At 33.7% G+C, this 17,813-nt stretch overlaps 1 protein-coding gene across 1 annotated transcript; it reads left to right on the top strand.

Moving 5' to 3' along the window:
- Window positions 1-9,638: 9,638 nt before the first annotated feature.
- Window positions 9,639-12,880, top strand: LOC110027680 (aquaporin PIP2-7-like). The gene is given in 4 exon segments (XM_020729196.1): window positions 9,639-9,881; window positions 9,883-10,309; window positions 11,551-11,691; window positions 12,370-12,880. Coding segments are annotated over 4 exon segments (867 nt in total). The 5' UTR covers window positions 9,639-9,696; the 3' UTR covers window positions 12,484-12,880.
- Window positions 12,881-17,813: the final 4,933 nt, after the last annotated feature.

The raw sequence follows: 17,813 nt of genomic DNA, 5'->3' as shown, positions 1-17,813 counted from the left end.
TATATATATTTGTGTGTGCGTGCACTCCACATCCCGACTCATTGGTGCGGCCTTTGACATAAGTCCCTCGGGTTGGGGGTTCAAATTCCGTGGCGCGGGTTCTTCGGATTAATGAAAGCACACCTGAGTTTCAACCCGAAAGGGAAAGTGTTATTTGGGGCCCGCCGAACCAAATACCGATTCACTTTCTATTCCCTCTCTATTATATATATATATAATTATATATATAGCCCGCCAAACCAAATACCGATTCACTTTCTATTATATATATATATAATTATATATATATATGAAATCTTTTCGGAAAGGGGAAGTGTTATTTGGGAATTTTTTAAAAATACTATATATATATATAGTATTTTTAAAAAATTTAATTGAATACAAGGCTACAAAGGTTAATAAACAATTAAAATTATTAATTAAAAAATAGAATAAATATATATCAAATTATATTTAAATGATATTTTAGTATAAACAATAAGCTTTAAATCTTGCCCCAACCTTTAACATCCTACGACTGCGTGATTAGGGTTGTTAAAATGTCTCTTTGTTCGCGAACAATATTTGTTTGGCTCGCTAAGCAAACGAGCCGAACATAAATACACTTTTTGTGTTCGAAATATAAGCAAGTCAAACGTGAATAGTGATATTTTTAATAAACCAGATACGAACAGAGCCTGGGCTCGCTCGTGTTCAGCTCTTTTACACCCCTACTTGGGGGCCGTTTGTGATCACTTTTTTTTTGTTTTCTATTTTTTTAAATTATTTTGTTTTATTTGTGTTTTAATTTGAAACAAAATATGTTTGATAGACATGTAAATGCCTTTTTTTTTTAGCAAATTTAATTGTAAACTCTAACACTTAGTGTATGGAAGTTTTCAAAACTATGAGCTGTTGGTTGAAGCTAGGGAGTAAGCGAGTCGAGCTCGAGCTGCCCTCTACTCGAGTTTGGCTATATTAATTAATTGAGTTCGAGCTGACTCATGAGCCAGCTTGATTAATATAAAAGAGAGAAAAATTTAGGGCCGTTGTGATTACTTTTATTTTTTGTTTTCAATATTTTTTTATTATTTTCTTTTATTCATGTTTTGATTTGAAGTAAAGCATGTTTGGTATGTATGTAAATGCCTTATTTTTTAGCAAATAATTATAAATTCTAACACAATATATAAAAGTTGTCAAACCTATGTGCACTTGGTTGCTTCTATGGGCGTAAACGAATTGAGTCGAGTCGAGCTTGAGCTTGTTGAGTGTGGAGCCCGGTAGAGAAAAATAATAATAATAATAATAAAATTGTCGTAACGGCTCCTCCCTTGTTCGCGAAAATCCTCCCGCTCCCATCTCGCCTCTTTCGGTTCGAAAAAGTAGTTCTCTCGTACCCGTCCGCTCCATCATGTTCATGAAGCCCTTCCGTCTCCATCCATCGTGTGCGAAACAGAAGCCCCCATCCAGACGATCATCTCTCGCGAAACAGAACTCCTCTCCAGTCTCCGCCTGCGCCTCGTGAAAGATTCTTCTCGTGCTTGGCAAAAGGAAGAAGAAGGTGTTTGTTCTTGATTTCTTCTTGTTAGCTTGTGGCAGAAGAGAAATATGTTTTTGCTCTTGTACGTATTTCATCTTCTTCGGTGTATCTCGGTGTAGAGAGAGAAGAGTGAAGAAGTGAAAGAAAGAGTTCGCTCTTGTAAGTTGAGACGTGATCAAACTGGTGTAAATTCCTCAATTAATACAATCCTCTGAAACTCTATAGATGTAGGCAATTTGCCGAACCACGTAAATTTGTGTGTTCTTTTGGTGTGAATTTTTTCGTTCTATTTTCGTTTCGTCGTCGATCACTTTAAATTTCATATATACCACAACAGAGTTGTCCTCTACTCGAGCTTGAGTTTGATTAATTAATTGAGTTCGAGCTATAACTCAAACTTTATTCTACGAGTTTGAGCAGGCTTACGAGCATGCTCGATTAATATAAAAAAAGAAAAAATAATATTAATTTTAACTAGTATTATAACAAAAATAATATATAAAATAAACATCTAGGAGATATACGATGAGAAATCATTGGATATAAAATGCAAATAAAATCTTAAAATTTATTTTTTAATATCTCCCATAAGTCTTTTTCTCTCTCTAATAGTGTTTCCATGACCTATCTTTCTCTCTCTATCTCTATCTTTAGTGATATCTCCATCACCCTCTGAAGAAATTTGGTCTTATATTTCTGCCCACCAGTACATGTTTATGAATGTTGACATTTTTTTTATTGCACTATAAATTAATTAATTTAACATCTTTTATTTCCATGAAATAAAAAATAATAAATCATTAAATTTTCTTAAGAATATAAATTCAATACTTTACAAACTCATTCTAATAAAATAAATTATCACACAATTACCCTCAATCTACTCTATTTAACCGTATAAACAATTACATATATTACAATTTTGTAATTTTTTTTATTTCAAATCAACCCAATGAAGTCATGGAATCTGTAATTTTTGGCTTTGCTGCTTTGTTTGACGATGGAGTTCCATCACCTGCGGGGAAGCTGTAAGCCAGTTAGCGGCGGTCTCCACTGGCTTTATAAGAAAAAGTAATAATCACAAAATTAAAATTAGTTAATACTTAATTAACAATTAATTAACCTAATTGCAATGGTTCCAACAAGAAAATCCACGTGGATGGTGGAACCAGATTTTTTCCCACCGTCCAATTTATTAGATAATGTACTAAATATGGACGTTCATACCAGTGAGATATAATAGCTCTGTATTTTTATATTACTTTGGGTCGCTTTGGTACTTTGGATTAATTGCTAATTCATTTTTATAATTTGTTTAATTATAGAAATTTTTATCCATTAATCAAGACACTTTAATGCGGAATGCTTTATCTTTGGGGGCGTTTGGAGCATCTTTTAATAAAATTTATCATTAGAATTATTGAATTCAATCAAAAATTAAATTACAAGAGCTAGATGGATTTATGAATTTTGTAATTTAGGGTTTCAAAATTGATACGGCACCAACAAATTTTCATCATCCGACACGGATCTTGACACATGTCATGAATACCGAGATAATATTTTGAACAAGAAATGTTCTGATCTTGTTAAAAAATTCATCCAGAGCTCTGATTTTAGCAAACTTATAATCAAACTGATCGACTCGATGAGACAGACCTAATGATATGAAAATCAGTCCAATTCAAGTCAAATTAAGCCTAAATCAAATCATTAAACCACCCTTGAAGGATTTCCGGAGGCATTTGAAAGGTCAAACAGATGTCGAATCTAGTGAGTTCATAGTCAAATTGAACATTTCGACAAGACAAATCCAACGAGTCCAAGATTGGTCAAGTTTGGCATCGTTAAGGCACTCAAATGTCCATCAAATGTCATCTGATCAAGGGAAGCTATCCGGACTGTTCGATCAAAATGGTTCATACTCCTGCATTAATTACACTCAAAACACTATAAATTGAGTCTCACTCCTCACATAAAAAGAAAAGTCCAACATCATCCCAGCCATCGTCGACCACCGCCAATCACCATCGATTTCCTTCACCACCGTCGACCGTCATCGACCGTCGTCGATCACCGCTAACATCTATCAACTACTACCGAGCTTCATCGATTGTCGTCGACTATCGTCGATCACCGCCGACCTCCGTCGACCATCAGTTGACATTATAACTTGGAAATCTAGTAACATTTTCCCGTCTGTTGGACAAGAGGCCTCTGTAATCATCAACTCATAGTGGATTTTTATAACTGCGCCTAAACCCGTGGTTTTTTTCCCTTTCACGGGTTTTCCAAGTAAAAACTTCTGATGTTATCACTATTTTTTTTCACTTTCATCTGAGTGTGCGTTGAATCCTCGTGCAACGCTAAGACGATAATCCAAAACTCTACCGCCGCGAATTTTCCAGCACGCATCAATGATGATAATATTTTTAACATATTATTACAAATTTGAATATTATTCATGAAAAATTATGAATTTTTTATGTTTCAGATATATAAATACATAATAATTGTGTTATATGTAAGTAAATGCTCCTAATTTTTTAAATCTATTTGGCAAAAATGAAGAACCATCAATTTACAATGCCCTTCTTAATTGATTTGAAATTTTTCGTACCTCTCTTCACAAGAGCATTTCTAATTTGCGGCTCTCTTCAAATTTAGTTATCCAGAACAGTCCTCTTCGCAAAATTATAAAACGTGGGTAGTATGCAATTATAAATAATTGCTGCTATAAAGTGCAGACTGTCAGAAAGTCATAAATAGTGGCTATCATAAATCTCTAAATGAATGTGACAATAGTACAAGACTATTCATAAAACAGCATTAATGTTCCTCATATAAACTTATATAATGAATTCCTAGCATGCTTTAACAGAATCAGTATAATATTTTAATAAAATTCAGCTGTTAATTGAGTTTTTTTTTTTTTTTGAATTTATTTGATCTTTTTGATTAGTCCAATCCTTCCAAATTAGTTGGAGTTGCATCTCTCACATCTAGATCAATTCTTAAATCAAATTAAAAATTAATTCATAGTGTCGAGTATTTCAGCTCGTTGGTCGGTGTCCTTGGTATAAGTCCCATCAGGTTGAGGGTTCGAACCTTCCTTTGGAGACGTGAGCCTTAAGGAGAGTGGTGCTTGAATTGTTTGGCACATTAGGAGTGGCTGGAGGCTCGTATAATAGCTTTTGATCAATACTTTATCTATATATATATACATCTCTGTGTGTGTGTGTGTGTGTCTTGTACCCAAACCTAGGGGTTCAAATTCACTTAGGCATAATTTCCTTTAAGGAGGTGACACTCAAATTGCTAGACACATTAGGAGTGACTGGAGGCTCATGTAATAGCCTCTAGCCTTTCCTCATTGTTAGGCACATCTACACGTGTACATACATGTCTTTTAATGGATTTTAATCAATAATTTAACTTTGAAGGTGAGATTTTCTTAAAGGAATATTACATACAAGCCACTCAACTCTTATATTCAGTACAAATTTAATATTTTAATTTCATTTTTTTCATATATACCAAAATATATATTTATGCATAAAAATGTTTGCCTTAAGTTTTTAAACGTTAACATAGTGCTATGTTCATGTGCTATAAAATTTCGGAAGAAAGGAATATAAAAAAAAATTAAAATTTAGATATTAGCGATATAAACACACACGACTTGGTTGATGGCATGTATGTTGAGTGCCACATTTTTAATGGTTTATTTAATAAAGAATTTATTGAGTATATAACACGTGGATGGGACCCCACACTTATTGGAGGAGTTAATCATCGCCACTTCAGTGATGACACCTCAATCCAACGCCTAAAATTCAATTATTATTGATGGTAGGTTCGATTCTCTTCCAGAAGCTTCTGCCACCAATCAACAGTGGAAGTTTTTTTTTTTTTTTTTCCACGTGGTAAAATGAAAATAAGAAAATAAATTTAAGAGGAAGGTAACTAATTTGTTAGTCTTATTTACTCTTGTTGTTCTTCTTAGTTTGGGGTTTTATTTTGATAGGTCTTTTGTATACATTAGGTTACTCTCGTATTTCTTGGAAGGATTCGTCCTTTGGTTTCGGTTGGATGGGCAGACTTTTTCATCTTTGATGAATGATTTGCATTGTTGCTACTGACGAAATGCTCAATAATTCTTATCTCAACCCACTGCTACATGATGTTCCAATCGGTGCTTGGCTGTGTTATTTTTGTGTAAAGAAGAATGCGGATTTAGGTGTGTACAATGTGGCGGATCAGATGGATTCTTTTTGGGACGAGATGGGATAGAATCTGTTTGGGGTGTTGTTGAAGGTGAGGATTCATTGAGCCTATCCAATATTTTCATATAGAACCTTAAAGGAGACTTTGGGCCGGCCCGACCCAATGTTAGTGTGGGTGTTCTTGGCTATGCATTTTTAAACAGAAATCGGGCCTAGACCCAAACCTGGCCTACTTTGACTAGTCAAAGTATGGCTTGAGCCTACTTTGACTAGTCAAAGCCCGGTCTCCTCAATGCCCAAGTCTAACATTGAGAGTGAGAGAGAAAGAGAAAAATGAGGGAGGGGTGGGAAGAGATAGAGAGAGACTTCATGAAAAGATTTAGGATTCTCTTATCTTATCTTGACTTCCATTTTATACAAAAGGAAAAAAATGAAAAATATATATACATTTACTATAACACAACACCCATCTAGGGTGTCTTGATGAAAAGACCATGACGTAGAAGTCAAACGTCGCTTTTAAAAGGAATTAACATATGTCATCTCTAGTAATGATTATCATCTCTAATAGTTGTCCCTCCCTAAGTGAGTCTGGTTGTTTCCACAATAGAGAAGAAATTCAGGCACTTCGACAAGTGGACTTAGTTCAACCACTTCAGCGGGTTGGCTCAGTTCAACGTATTTATAAAATTGAATCAATATTGTTTGGCCTATATATATTTTTAAAATCTATGAGCTAGTCCTAATTTAAAAAAAAAGTTTTTTATTATTTATAATAATTATTATATTTAAGAAAAATAGAAAAAAATAGGGCTTCACCAAATTTTATATCTATGGAACATTTGTATAAATTTTAAAAACTTTGATATGGCACACATTTTATCATCAATATATTTCTATAATTAGGATCTCAATTTAAATTTATAAATATAATTTATATTAATTAATTTCCCTGATGATATATGATTTGAAATCATACTTTACTTAAAAATAATAATAAATTTATTATCTCAAGGAATTAAATAAAATTTTCAATCATTACAAAATATGTTTTTCTTATAAAGTTAGGCAAAAATAATACACAAATAATTGATAGTCGGCATCAAAAGACAAAACAAAGCCAGTTAGAATAGGCTTTTTGAGTTTGGCCCAATAACATATTGCCAAATCCTTACCAAACCCATTTGTTTGTTAGGGAAGTAATTTAGGCTAAAATAAAATCAAAGTTTGGGTTCGATATTATTAACTTTTGGGTCGGGTACAGGCCAACAACCCGACCCATTTAATCTTTGGAACGATTTAATTTGATCTATCAACTCAAATGTTTTGAATTTATCACCAAATTGGCTTGTCAATCGAAAGTTTCAACGATTAAAAATTGAAAGGATTGGTTATTATGGCGCATGTTAAATGACTTATATATTGGATACAATACGGGACAATCCGATTTGAGTCGGGCATTTCAAAAATCTTGATAAATTGGTTAGGTTCAGGCTATGTGACTTCGGGTTAGTTCGATTGAACCTAACTCTTTAAGCTAAATCGATAACTCAAGAGTGGACCCCACATAAATTTCTTAGGTTGGTAAGAGAATGCAATTCATCCAAATTTCCTTTGGGAAAAATAACAAAAAAAAATTGTAGCCAAATAGAATTGTGATTGTTGTTCGGAAAACAAAAAAATGTTACGAAATTGGTGAGGGGATTGTTTGGATTAGAGTTTTCAAAATACATGATTTAAAATAGAGAATTATTGAGCTGCATGCATTTTAAATATGGAGTTGTTTAATTTGATATAAATAAAATGAATAAAAATAATTTATAATTTATAATTGTTGAATCTGAATCGGTCCGAGAGTCACACAAAATGAAGGACAAGAGAAAGAAAGAGGGAAAGACAGAGACTAGAGTGCACATTAACGAAAACTAAATGGCTTCTTGATTAGCTCTTGCTGAAGAAATGACACTTATAATTAATGGTGATGGGAGTACAATGTGTATATTGCATTCTTAACCCCGCTTTAATTGGGGGTGTTATATGTTATATAAGTTATTTATATAAATAAGCCTAAGATTCATCTAAGTTATTACTCAGATGAATGAGATCAGTAGGCCTTAGTTTGGTAAGGCTCATTCGTCCGATTATGCTTAGTTGGGGTTGCCAATCGACTTATGGTGAACTTTAGTCATCTTAACCTGGCTTTGTCGACTTGAGTGTAAAAGTCGACCTCTCTAGCCCGCCTATTAACTATCGATCACAAGAAAACGAACTTTTATCTACAGGACGGAACTATCATATCAAAATATAGTTTGAAAATATACACTTAATTTTAGAACTCTTAATTTCAATTTTATTTTTTTTGTGATAAGATATGAATGCTATATAACTAAAATGTAAAAAAGTTAGATATATAAATACCTATTAATTGAGTGCATTTAAATCCTCTCTATTTTCGTGAACTTAATTCTTTTCCACTTGAATCTTTGTGTTGAATAAGGAGTTCATATGAATGAAAAAGCCTTCAAATTTTTAAAAATAAAACATTCTATATTGAAGGAAGTAATTCATTTAACATGATAAAAATTATATCATTTGTTTGTATTGTAATTACATTCCTTTTAATGTGACCACACACTGCTCATCGTAGCCACAGGATCTGTGGGCCCTACCCACTAAATCATAAGTGGGCCCATTTGTTTGTTGCTTTCAGGATTAAGCATGCTTGTGATGACTTATAACGCGGGCCCACGACAGCGAGGTTTGGGCAGTGGTCGGTCAGGCCGGCATATTAAACTCGCGAAGAAAATAATAATAAAAGTAATGTTTCGGCACCTAAAACTGCACCCAAAATATCACCCGGATGAATACAAATTGAAAGAGAAACTCAATTGAAAATTTTATACTTATTATTTTTCATTCAACTAAATAGCATGAGTTTTAAAATAATTACATTTGATTTACTTTACATTATACCAAAGGTGGGTTAATGGTTGTCGGCTAGGATCCGATCGGGCCACCGTTTGTGCAGTGACGTAGTCGAATCACAATCGTTGTTTGTATGTGCGAACCTTCCCCTAGGTTATTTCTGAGGGACACTTACCTTCGGAAATTTTAAATTTCTTTGTTTATACTTTCTACACAATACGTGCAAAATGATAACTAACATATTAATAGATCCGTTAACAATCAGATTTTGAGTCGAGCTGAGATCAGCTTGAAATCGGCTTGAATGAATTGAGCATTCCACGTTATATTCAATTTAGAATCAGCTTGAAATTGAATCAAGCTCAATCTTGCTCAAAATCAAACCAAGCTAGCTCAAATTGAGTTATTTGAATATGTTTTCAGCTTGAAATCAACTAATCTAACTCAAATCATAACTTCTTGGCTTAAACTGAGTTATTTGGATTTCTTATAGATCAAAATATTTTCAAAATCTACTTGTGACTCTTTATATTCAATTTTATTTAACATTAAATATATAATTTTTATAAATAAACAACAGCTCGAGCCGATCTTGAGCCAATTCAAACCCATCTATCTATGGCTCTAAGAAAATTCAATCTAAAATTTCAACTCATCTATTTCAATCCGTTCTAAAATCATGATCAATTAACAATCTTCGAGCTAAATTCATAACACTACACATATAACTATTATCTATATACATAAAAGCTTATGTATGAGATGTAACAACATAAGAATTGTGTGCTATACATTTAATTGCCCCCCAAAAAGTAAAGCATTTGATGATTTTGATCACACAAAGAATAATGACATGCTTTCCTATGAACTAGCACCATTTAAACTTAAGAAAAAAAAAATCTCTTACCGCTCACCACCGCGGTGCGGTCACCTTCCCCCTTCATTAAATCCCCACTATCCTCCTCCTTTCCCCTCCCACTCCCACTCCCTCCTCCTGCAGAACCACAGAGCAAAATCCAAAAAATGGCGAAAGACGTCGAAGTAATCGAATCCGGCTCCCAAAACGTGACCGAATACACCGCGAAAGACTACACCGATCCCCCTCCTTCCGCTCTCTTCGACTTCGAAGAACTCACCAAATGGTCCCTCTACCGCGCCACCATAGCCGAGTTCATCGCCACCTTCCTCTTCCTATACGTCACCATCCTGCGGCTCCACCCACCAATCCGACCCCCTCCTATCCCCCACCGCCGACTGCGACGGCGTCGGTATTCTCGGCATCGCCTGGGCTTTCGGCGGCATGATCTTCATCCTCGTCTACTGCACCGCCGGCATCTCCGGCGGCCATATTAACCCCGCCGTCACTTTCGGCCTCTTTCTGGCTCGCAAAGTTTCGCTTTTTAGGGCTTTGCTCTACATGGTGGCGCAGTGCCTCGGAGCCATATGTGGGGCGGGGTTAGCTAAGGGGTTTCAGAGAGCTTATTATGAGCGGTATGGCGGCGGAGCGAATGTGGTGGCGGATGGGTATTCCAAAGGTACGGCCTTGGGGGCGGAGATCGTCGGAACTTTCGTTCTCGTTTATACCGTCTTCTCCGCCACCGATCCCAAACGGAACGCACGTGATTCGCACGTGCCGGTTAGTTTTCTGCTTCCCTCCTTTCTTTTTATTCTACTGTTTTTTTTTCTCTGAATCAACAATTTGTATTTTCATAAATTAAAAGTTTATTTTCAGGGGCGTTTACATACATATAGCAAAGATGGGAAAATAGCAGCTTTGCGTACATCAGGGGTTATTCAGGGGGTACAATGGGGTTATATCTGGGTTATACCCCCTTGTAACCTCCGGTATAACCCGAATATAACTCCTCTGTACCCCCAGAATAACCTCTGATGTACGCAGCGCTGCGTACATCTTATGTACGCAAATATCCCTGGCAAAGATGGCGGTGTAGTGTGATGCTGCACAATGTTTGTTAAAATTATGTTTTGTCTGCATTGTTTGTATTTTTCTCATCATATCTGACTACCTGCGGTGGCTGCTAGAAAACTACGAATTAAATTTTCTTTTTCAATAGTCATTGTAATTTTTTTGAATAGTTTTTATATCCATGCTATTTATATATTATCACTTAAAAAAATCACATGTATATACATAAATATTATTCGATAAATATGTAAAATTTCCTTTATTTTAAAAAAAAATTATTATAATTAACTACAGGAAATTTCAAGCATTTTTTAGATTATTTTGTTTATAATTATGAATTTATTTTCATATATGAGTTCACTTATAGTGGAAGATAATTATTCTTCATAGTTTAACTTATTCAAAATTAAATATGCAATCAGTTGATATGGATTATCAATTGCGTATACCTATATATAATTATATATATGTATAAAGCTTGGGTGCTTGCGATGTAAATAAATAGAAATTGGGGGTTATGTATGTAAATACCCCAGAAAGCAACCGCTGATTGTGATTTATTTTTTTATATAATTTAATATATGAGTTTAGTCCAATTATGCATTTATAAGATTATTATAAATAAAATAATTACCAATTTGTCTTTAGAAATTTAAGTATTTATAAGATTATTATTCAACCCAATTAATATAATAAATTATGCATATCAAAATAAATTAATCTTTTAGACCAAATTTAACAAAGTAAGGAAGCGTAAAATCTGTTATTTACGAGGATTTTAGTGAAAGAAAAAAAAAATCAGGGTACTAAATAAATGGCAACTTGACTGGGTTGTTTTGCAATTACAAATTTACAATTCATATTTTGTTAATTAAAAATCATATAATATTTATGGAAAATGTAAAATTCAATATTAATCCTGACATTTTTGCAATTTTTTTTTTATATAGGTGTTGGCACCGTTACCTATTGGTTTTGCAGTGTTCATGGTACATTTGGCGACCATTCACATCACTGGTACAGGAATCAATCCAGCCAGAAGCTTCGGAGCTGCTGTTATCTACAACAAAAGCAAAGCTTGGGATGATCAGGTGACATTTCAATATGCTTATTTATGGTGAAGCTCTGTTTGATGCATCAATAATTGTTTGTAAAAATAGTTGGTAGAATTGTAAAAAAAAAAATTCAATTTTTTGAAAGTTAGGGTGGGTATTATGAACATTTTTTCGCTTTGAAAAAGAAGAATAACAACTTCCTTCTATATTCTAACCACCAAACTCTGAGCATGACAAGTCTAGTTATGAAAAAAATTATATTTTGTTTGACAATTCTACAAAAATTTATGGCCAAACAGAAATATGACAGCAGCGTGTCAAACAACGTTACAAAAAGTCAAAAGGGGCAATTACATGCAGACCACCCGAAAATTGATATTTACAAATCAACCACCCAATAAAATATCAAAATTCATGGTAAAGCCCCAACCCATATTTTTCATTTTTATCATACTCTCAATTGTTTGATCGTGGCAGCACGTGTAAATACGTATGTTTGGCAGTTCAAAAAAATAACCTGGGTGGGTGCTTAATTTATAAATAGCAATGTTATGTGAAAATTAGAATTTAGGTGTGATATGTAAATACATAAAAAACTGGATGCACTGGATGCTATATGCAAATTTCAGCAAATTTCAAAAAAAAAAAAATCAAGAATGAAGATGCTTTGACCACCCATTATGAAATTGGAAGCTTTTGTCTTCTCTGTTGCAGTGGATTTTCTGGGTGGGACCACTTGTAGGAGCAGCAGCTGCTGCAATTTATCACCAGTATGTACTCAGAGCTGCAGCTGTCAAAGCTCTTGGATCCTTCAGGAGCAATGCATGATTACAGTTTCTGATGAAAATAAAGAGAGGGGTTGCTTTGAAAGATGAACTAAAAGAAGGGGGTTAAAAGCTAAAAGCAATGAAAAAGCTTAGAACTGTAGATAAAGCAGGGAAGGGGGGGAAGGAAGAGTCTATGATGGGATGGGGAGTCTTCTGCTTTGGTTTATTCTCTCTTTCATGTGCTTTGAGTGTAGTATAGCTGCTTTGATTATGTCTATATGTACGTGTTTCTGCTTTAATGTCATCTTTTTAAGACTTATTAAGCTTCCATTTTTATGAGTTAGTTTAATTCTGCTGTTTCAATGCAGATTTTTCTTTTCTTATTTTAAGCTTTTCTCTTTGTTATTGAAGTGGTGTGTATTTCTTTAAAATTTATGAATAAAGGGTGGTTTATGTGAGTTTGGGATAACTATTTCATAATCTTTTTATATGGATAGTTGTCATGGTTTGGACTTGCAACAATATTATTATTGTGTTTCAGAAAGTTTTGCTGCAAAGATTCTTCACAGTAAAATTCACTTTGTATTATAGCTGTAAAAAACAAAAAGGAAACTGATGACTTTGTTTTTTAAAAGGAAAAAAGCTTTATTAATGCCCAGCAACATCTTCTAAAACCTCTTTATTTTTTCACAATAATTACACAACTAATATTAGAAGCAGTTGATATCAACCAATGAAGGCCTAATATGTAACTACTCTCTTAGCTTCAATTGATGAATTTTTGTTTTCAATTATCATTGCTCTGTTGTAGATTCAACTTTTGTCAAGCAGAGGTAGACCTAGGCTGACTTGGGCATATTGTATAAAAAATGACCTTAATTTTTTAGAATTAAATGAAAATATGACACTAAATAAGACATAATGGAGAAAAAGGATTCATGTAACTAACCCCACTTAGTGGGATAAAGGTTTTGTTGTTGTTGTTGTTGTTGTTGTGTTGCTATTATTTGGTAAAGTTTAGGGGTGAAACATAAAATCTATGTAAAGCAGATTTGATCCCAAGTGCCAACAACTACTCGATTTTAACAAGTGAATTGGCATCCAATTTAAATTATAGGGGTGGGGCAATGGCAATAACTTTTAAAATTTTTATCAACCAAATTAGCTGACAATGTACAGTACAATTTACATGTAAGAGGCTTCAATTTTAAAATCTTGGCAACAATTTTGAAAGTTCTTTACCGACCAAAACTTTTAAATTTTGATGCAAGGGTGATTCAATTTTGTGATTTTGACAAATTTGTTCTTTAACAGACAGATTAATGGACAGCCATCTCAAAACTTTTTACAAATTTGACGTGATAGAGTTATAATTCTTAGACCTTGACAATAACTTCTAAAGTATTTTACCAAGTTAGCTAGCATACAACAACAACAACAACAACAACAAAGCCTTAATCCCACTATGTGGGGTCGGCTACATGAATCCTTTTTCTCCATTGCGTCCTATTTAGTGTCATATTTTCATTTAGTTCTAGTAAATTAAGATCATTTTTAATACAATAAGCCCAAGTCTTCCTAGGTCTACCTCTACTTTTCTTAACACAAGTCAAATTTAAAACATCTACTCTCCTAATCGGATCATCTAATGGTCGACGTTTAATATGACCAAACCATCTAAGACGACTTTCTCTAATTTTGTCTGTCACAGGAGCTACACCAACCCTATCACGAATATATTCATTCCGCATTTTGTCTCTAAGTGTAAAGCCACTCATCCACCTAATCATTGTCATCTCGGCAACACTTAACTTATTATTATGCTTCTCTTTTAAAGGCCAACATTCAGCGCCTTTAAAAGTCGCACACTGCCGTTGCCGGTCCCAAGCCCGGATGAGAAAAGTGGAGGGTTGCGTTAGGTAGTCGACAACCAGCGTAAAATTTGTCGAAAAAATCATGACCAAGTTAGCTAGCATGCACTTGAAAAATCTTTCACCTTTTTTGGATATATACGCCCTTAAAAATTTGAAATTCTTCTCAAATCTACATGCCACTTCCCCTGGCCTAGTTGATTGAGAGTTTTGACCATAATTATGAGATTAAAAGTTAAGGAATCAACACAACATGTATGCATATATTTATACTCTCAAACACTCCTTTAAAAAAAGGGGGCATTTACATATTTACCACATAATTCTCATGTATTTACATATCCAACATCCAAATTTTCATATTAGCATGCCTAACAAGTGAAATACACCTTTTGCTGCATAATATGATACCAAAATGTTAAAAATGTAAATATCAGGCTTTAGGTGGAGTTAGATATGTAAATGCAAAAGACTTGTGTGACATCTATGTAAATATTCTAAAAAGGGGGAACATTCATGAATCTCTCTGAAAAAAAAAATCATATGCTATTTTAAAGACATGAATTAGGCGACTAAATAAACCTATTCTACAAATATAATGCCAACCATGTATCTCTAACCACCAAAGTAAGGGGGGGGGGGGGGGGGGGAAAGCTGGCAACCATATTATGGTCATTAAGTACTAAAAAGCAGTCATTGTCTTAATTAAATACTTGAAAACGTCAGCACAAGAACAGATGTGGCGTTGAACAGAATAAAAATTATGGATACAGACAAAATGAATCTAGGGTTAGGTTAATGATCAGCTTGGATATGTTAATTTAAAGCAAAGTGCTCAATAATTACAGTGCCGAAATGTATATTAAATGCAGGCATATGAGGTCACCCATGCTTATCTTTCTGTTTTCTTAAAGCAGTACTTGATTTTGAATATTTATAGTGGTTAGCTTTGTCCTCACCATGTGCTTACAGTTTAAGCTAGTAGATAAATTAGGTGTGGAGAACCATCTAGGGAAATAAAGTCACATCAATTTCATATCTTTTTTTCTATAAAATCTGGCAAGATCACTTTTGATGCACCAAAAAAACAGGTAAAAATGATATTAAAATCAAGATAATTTATTCAACTATCAAGCTGAAGCATAAAGGAGATAAAGTTTAGTGATGAGTTAAAAGTCTTATTTATTTCATGAAATAATATTTTTAATGAATATTATAATTGAATGCTGAGAATAATTCCTATGAATGGGTAAAGAATAGGAGATTCTGTATGTCTTTAATTGTAATTTGTTGACCTTTCCACGACTTGTTCCATGTTAGCACATGGGATCTACTTGTCTGATTTGAAAATTATAGTCAGTGATGGTTAGTTTAATTGATGAAAATATTAGAAATTATTGTAAGGTTTTTAGAGATTAAATCTCCTAAGCGTCAAACAAAGAATCTGTCAGAAATAGCTTCTACTGCTGCACCAATTAATCAATATGATATAGCTTATATCTCATACTTGCTAAACAATATTAAATCCAAAGAGATTTAGTTTATCATCCTTAATCGCCTAAAGAAGGATTACTGCCTCTAAAAGTGGGGATTTTAAGTGTGTACATATTAATTTTCATCTTTTTTTGGAATAGATAGCTATTTGATGATGATGAACCGGCACTAAATAGGGGTTTGATATATGCCGAACTGAAGCTCGAATTGCCTATTAAATGGTGAGTCTAAGATCAAAGAATGCGTTTGAACACAACTCGCAACGTCAGGTCATGAGCTCAAGCCAAATAAAAAGTTGTTATTGAAGCATGTTTATCATGTTTATCAGGTGTGAAACCAACTTTATTTTTTAAGATGGGCAAAATTACCAAATATTAAAATTTTGAAGTATTGGTTAAAAAATATATATTGAGTGGGGGCAAAATTACTATATTATCTAAACTACATAGGAAGAAATTATTAAATTTTACTACTTATATAGAAAAATCACAAATTTTAGGATCAACATTGCTCACCCTAGATATAACTCGGTTCCACCCTTCAAACTCATCGGAGAAGAAAGACATGGATGTCACCAAATGCCAAGGAAGAAAAGCTCATTTAGGGTCAGTTTGGGGCAGCTGCAGCTTATCATGATAATCTGGTAATAAACAGCTGATCCGGATAATCTGACTGTTTGTTTGGTTTGTGTGTTTTGAGAATAACTAATTCTGAATAAATGATCAAACTGCCCCTGTTTTGGATAAGCTGCAACTGTTTGGTTTGTGTGTTTTATAGACAGCTTATTTGAAATTTTTTTTACAAATTTTTAATAACATTCTTAATGCAATCATGAAAGGGAGAATGAAAAGATTGAAGAACATGAAAATATTTCAGATTACATCAAAAATGCACAATTACCTAAATATATATGAAATACACCGTAACTCTACACCGTAACTCACTAGTAGTATGTACTATAATGAGACCCAACAAAGAAGAAAAAATAACATGTCAAAATTACAAGGAAAAAAATAATGATATTGACTTTAACATGTAGCAGCATATCGCGGCCCATTGTGCGCGGCTATATATAAATGCCCAGCTCTTTAAAGCCTCTTCAGTTTATATATTCTGCAGCTCTAGAAGAGGGACAAGATCAGAATCATTACAGCATACAAGATCCAACAGGAATTGCACAGATTTCCACACAAGCATGCAAATAATCTCCAAATATAACTGAAGATCTATAAATATAACTGTAGCTTTTTAATATATAACTGCAGCTCTAACACATACTCCATAAGCATTTAAAAATTTATTGTTTCAGAAATACAATAAAAAAAAATTTCAGAAATGTACATACACAGCACCCAATTCTCATGCATTTACTAATCTCACACCCAAACTTCCATTTTTACAAAACCAGCACCCTGCACATGGAAAAAAATGTGAATTTTACAATAATAATTCACTGCTTCCTCTGTAAATTCTCCTAAAACTTTACAGAGATGAAACACTAAACTATCAAGGCAACAATGCAATATCAAACCAACCACATTCAGACAATTCCAAGTCATACGTATTGCATCCGACAAACAAAAGGGTAGGACTAAATCATGGAAATAAATGTATGAATCAGCCACATTCACCACCCTTTTTAACATTCAGCAAAGAAAATGAAAAGATATTATAGAAAAACAAAATTCTATAGTTGAGTTCAATTAGGAGTCGCATAAAGCTTCTGTGATATGCCGTCTAATGAGTTTATTCTCATTTGATAAATGGTCATAACAAAAAAATAGCAGAAAGAGGGGGAAGAATAAAAATGTATTCGGGCTTTACATAACAACTTTCAAATTTCTTCAAATTTCTGCATAGTAAACTGCATAATAACCGCACAGTAAAGCCAATAAGCCCCAAAACATTGGTTCATCTTATGTAACAACCGCACTGTAAATCCCAAAAGCATATGTAACAGCCGCACTGTAAATCCCAAAAACATTGGTTCATCGTATGTAACAACCGCACTGTTAAATCCCAAAAC

The sequence above is a fragment of the Phalaenopsis equestris genome, unplaced genomic scaffold, assembly GCF_001263595.1.
Source record: "Phalaenopsis equestris unplaced genomic scaffold, ASM126359v1 Scaffold000436, whole genome shotgun sequence".
In the NCBI taxonomy this organism is placed as follows: domain Eukaryota; kingdom Viridiplantae; phylum Streptophyta; class Magnoliopsida; order Asparagales; family Orchidaceae; genus Phalaenopsis; species Phalaenopsis equestris.
Note: the sequence above shows the minus strand (reverse complement) of the source record. Positions and strands in the feature narration are given on the sequence as shown.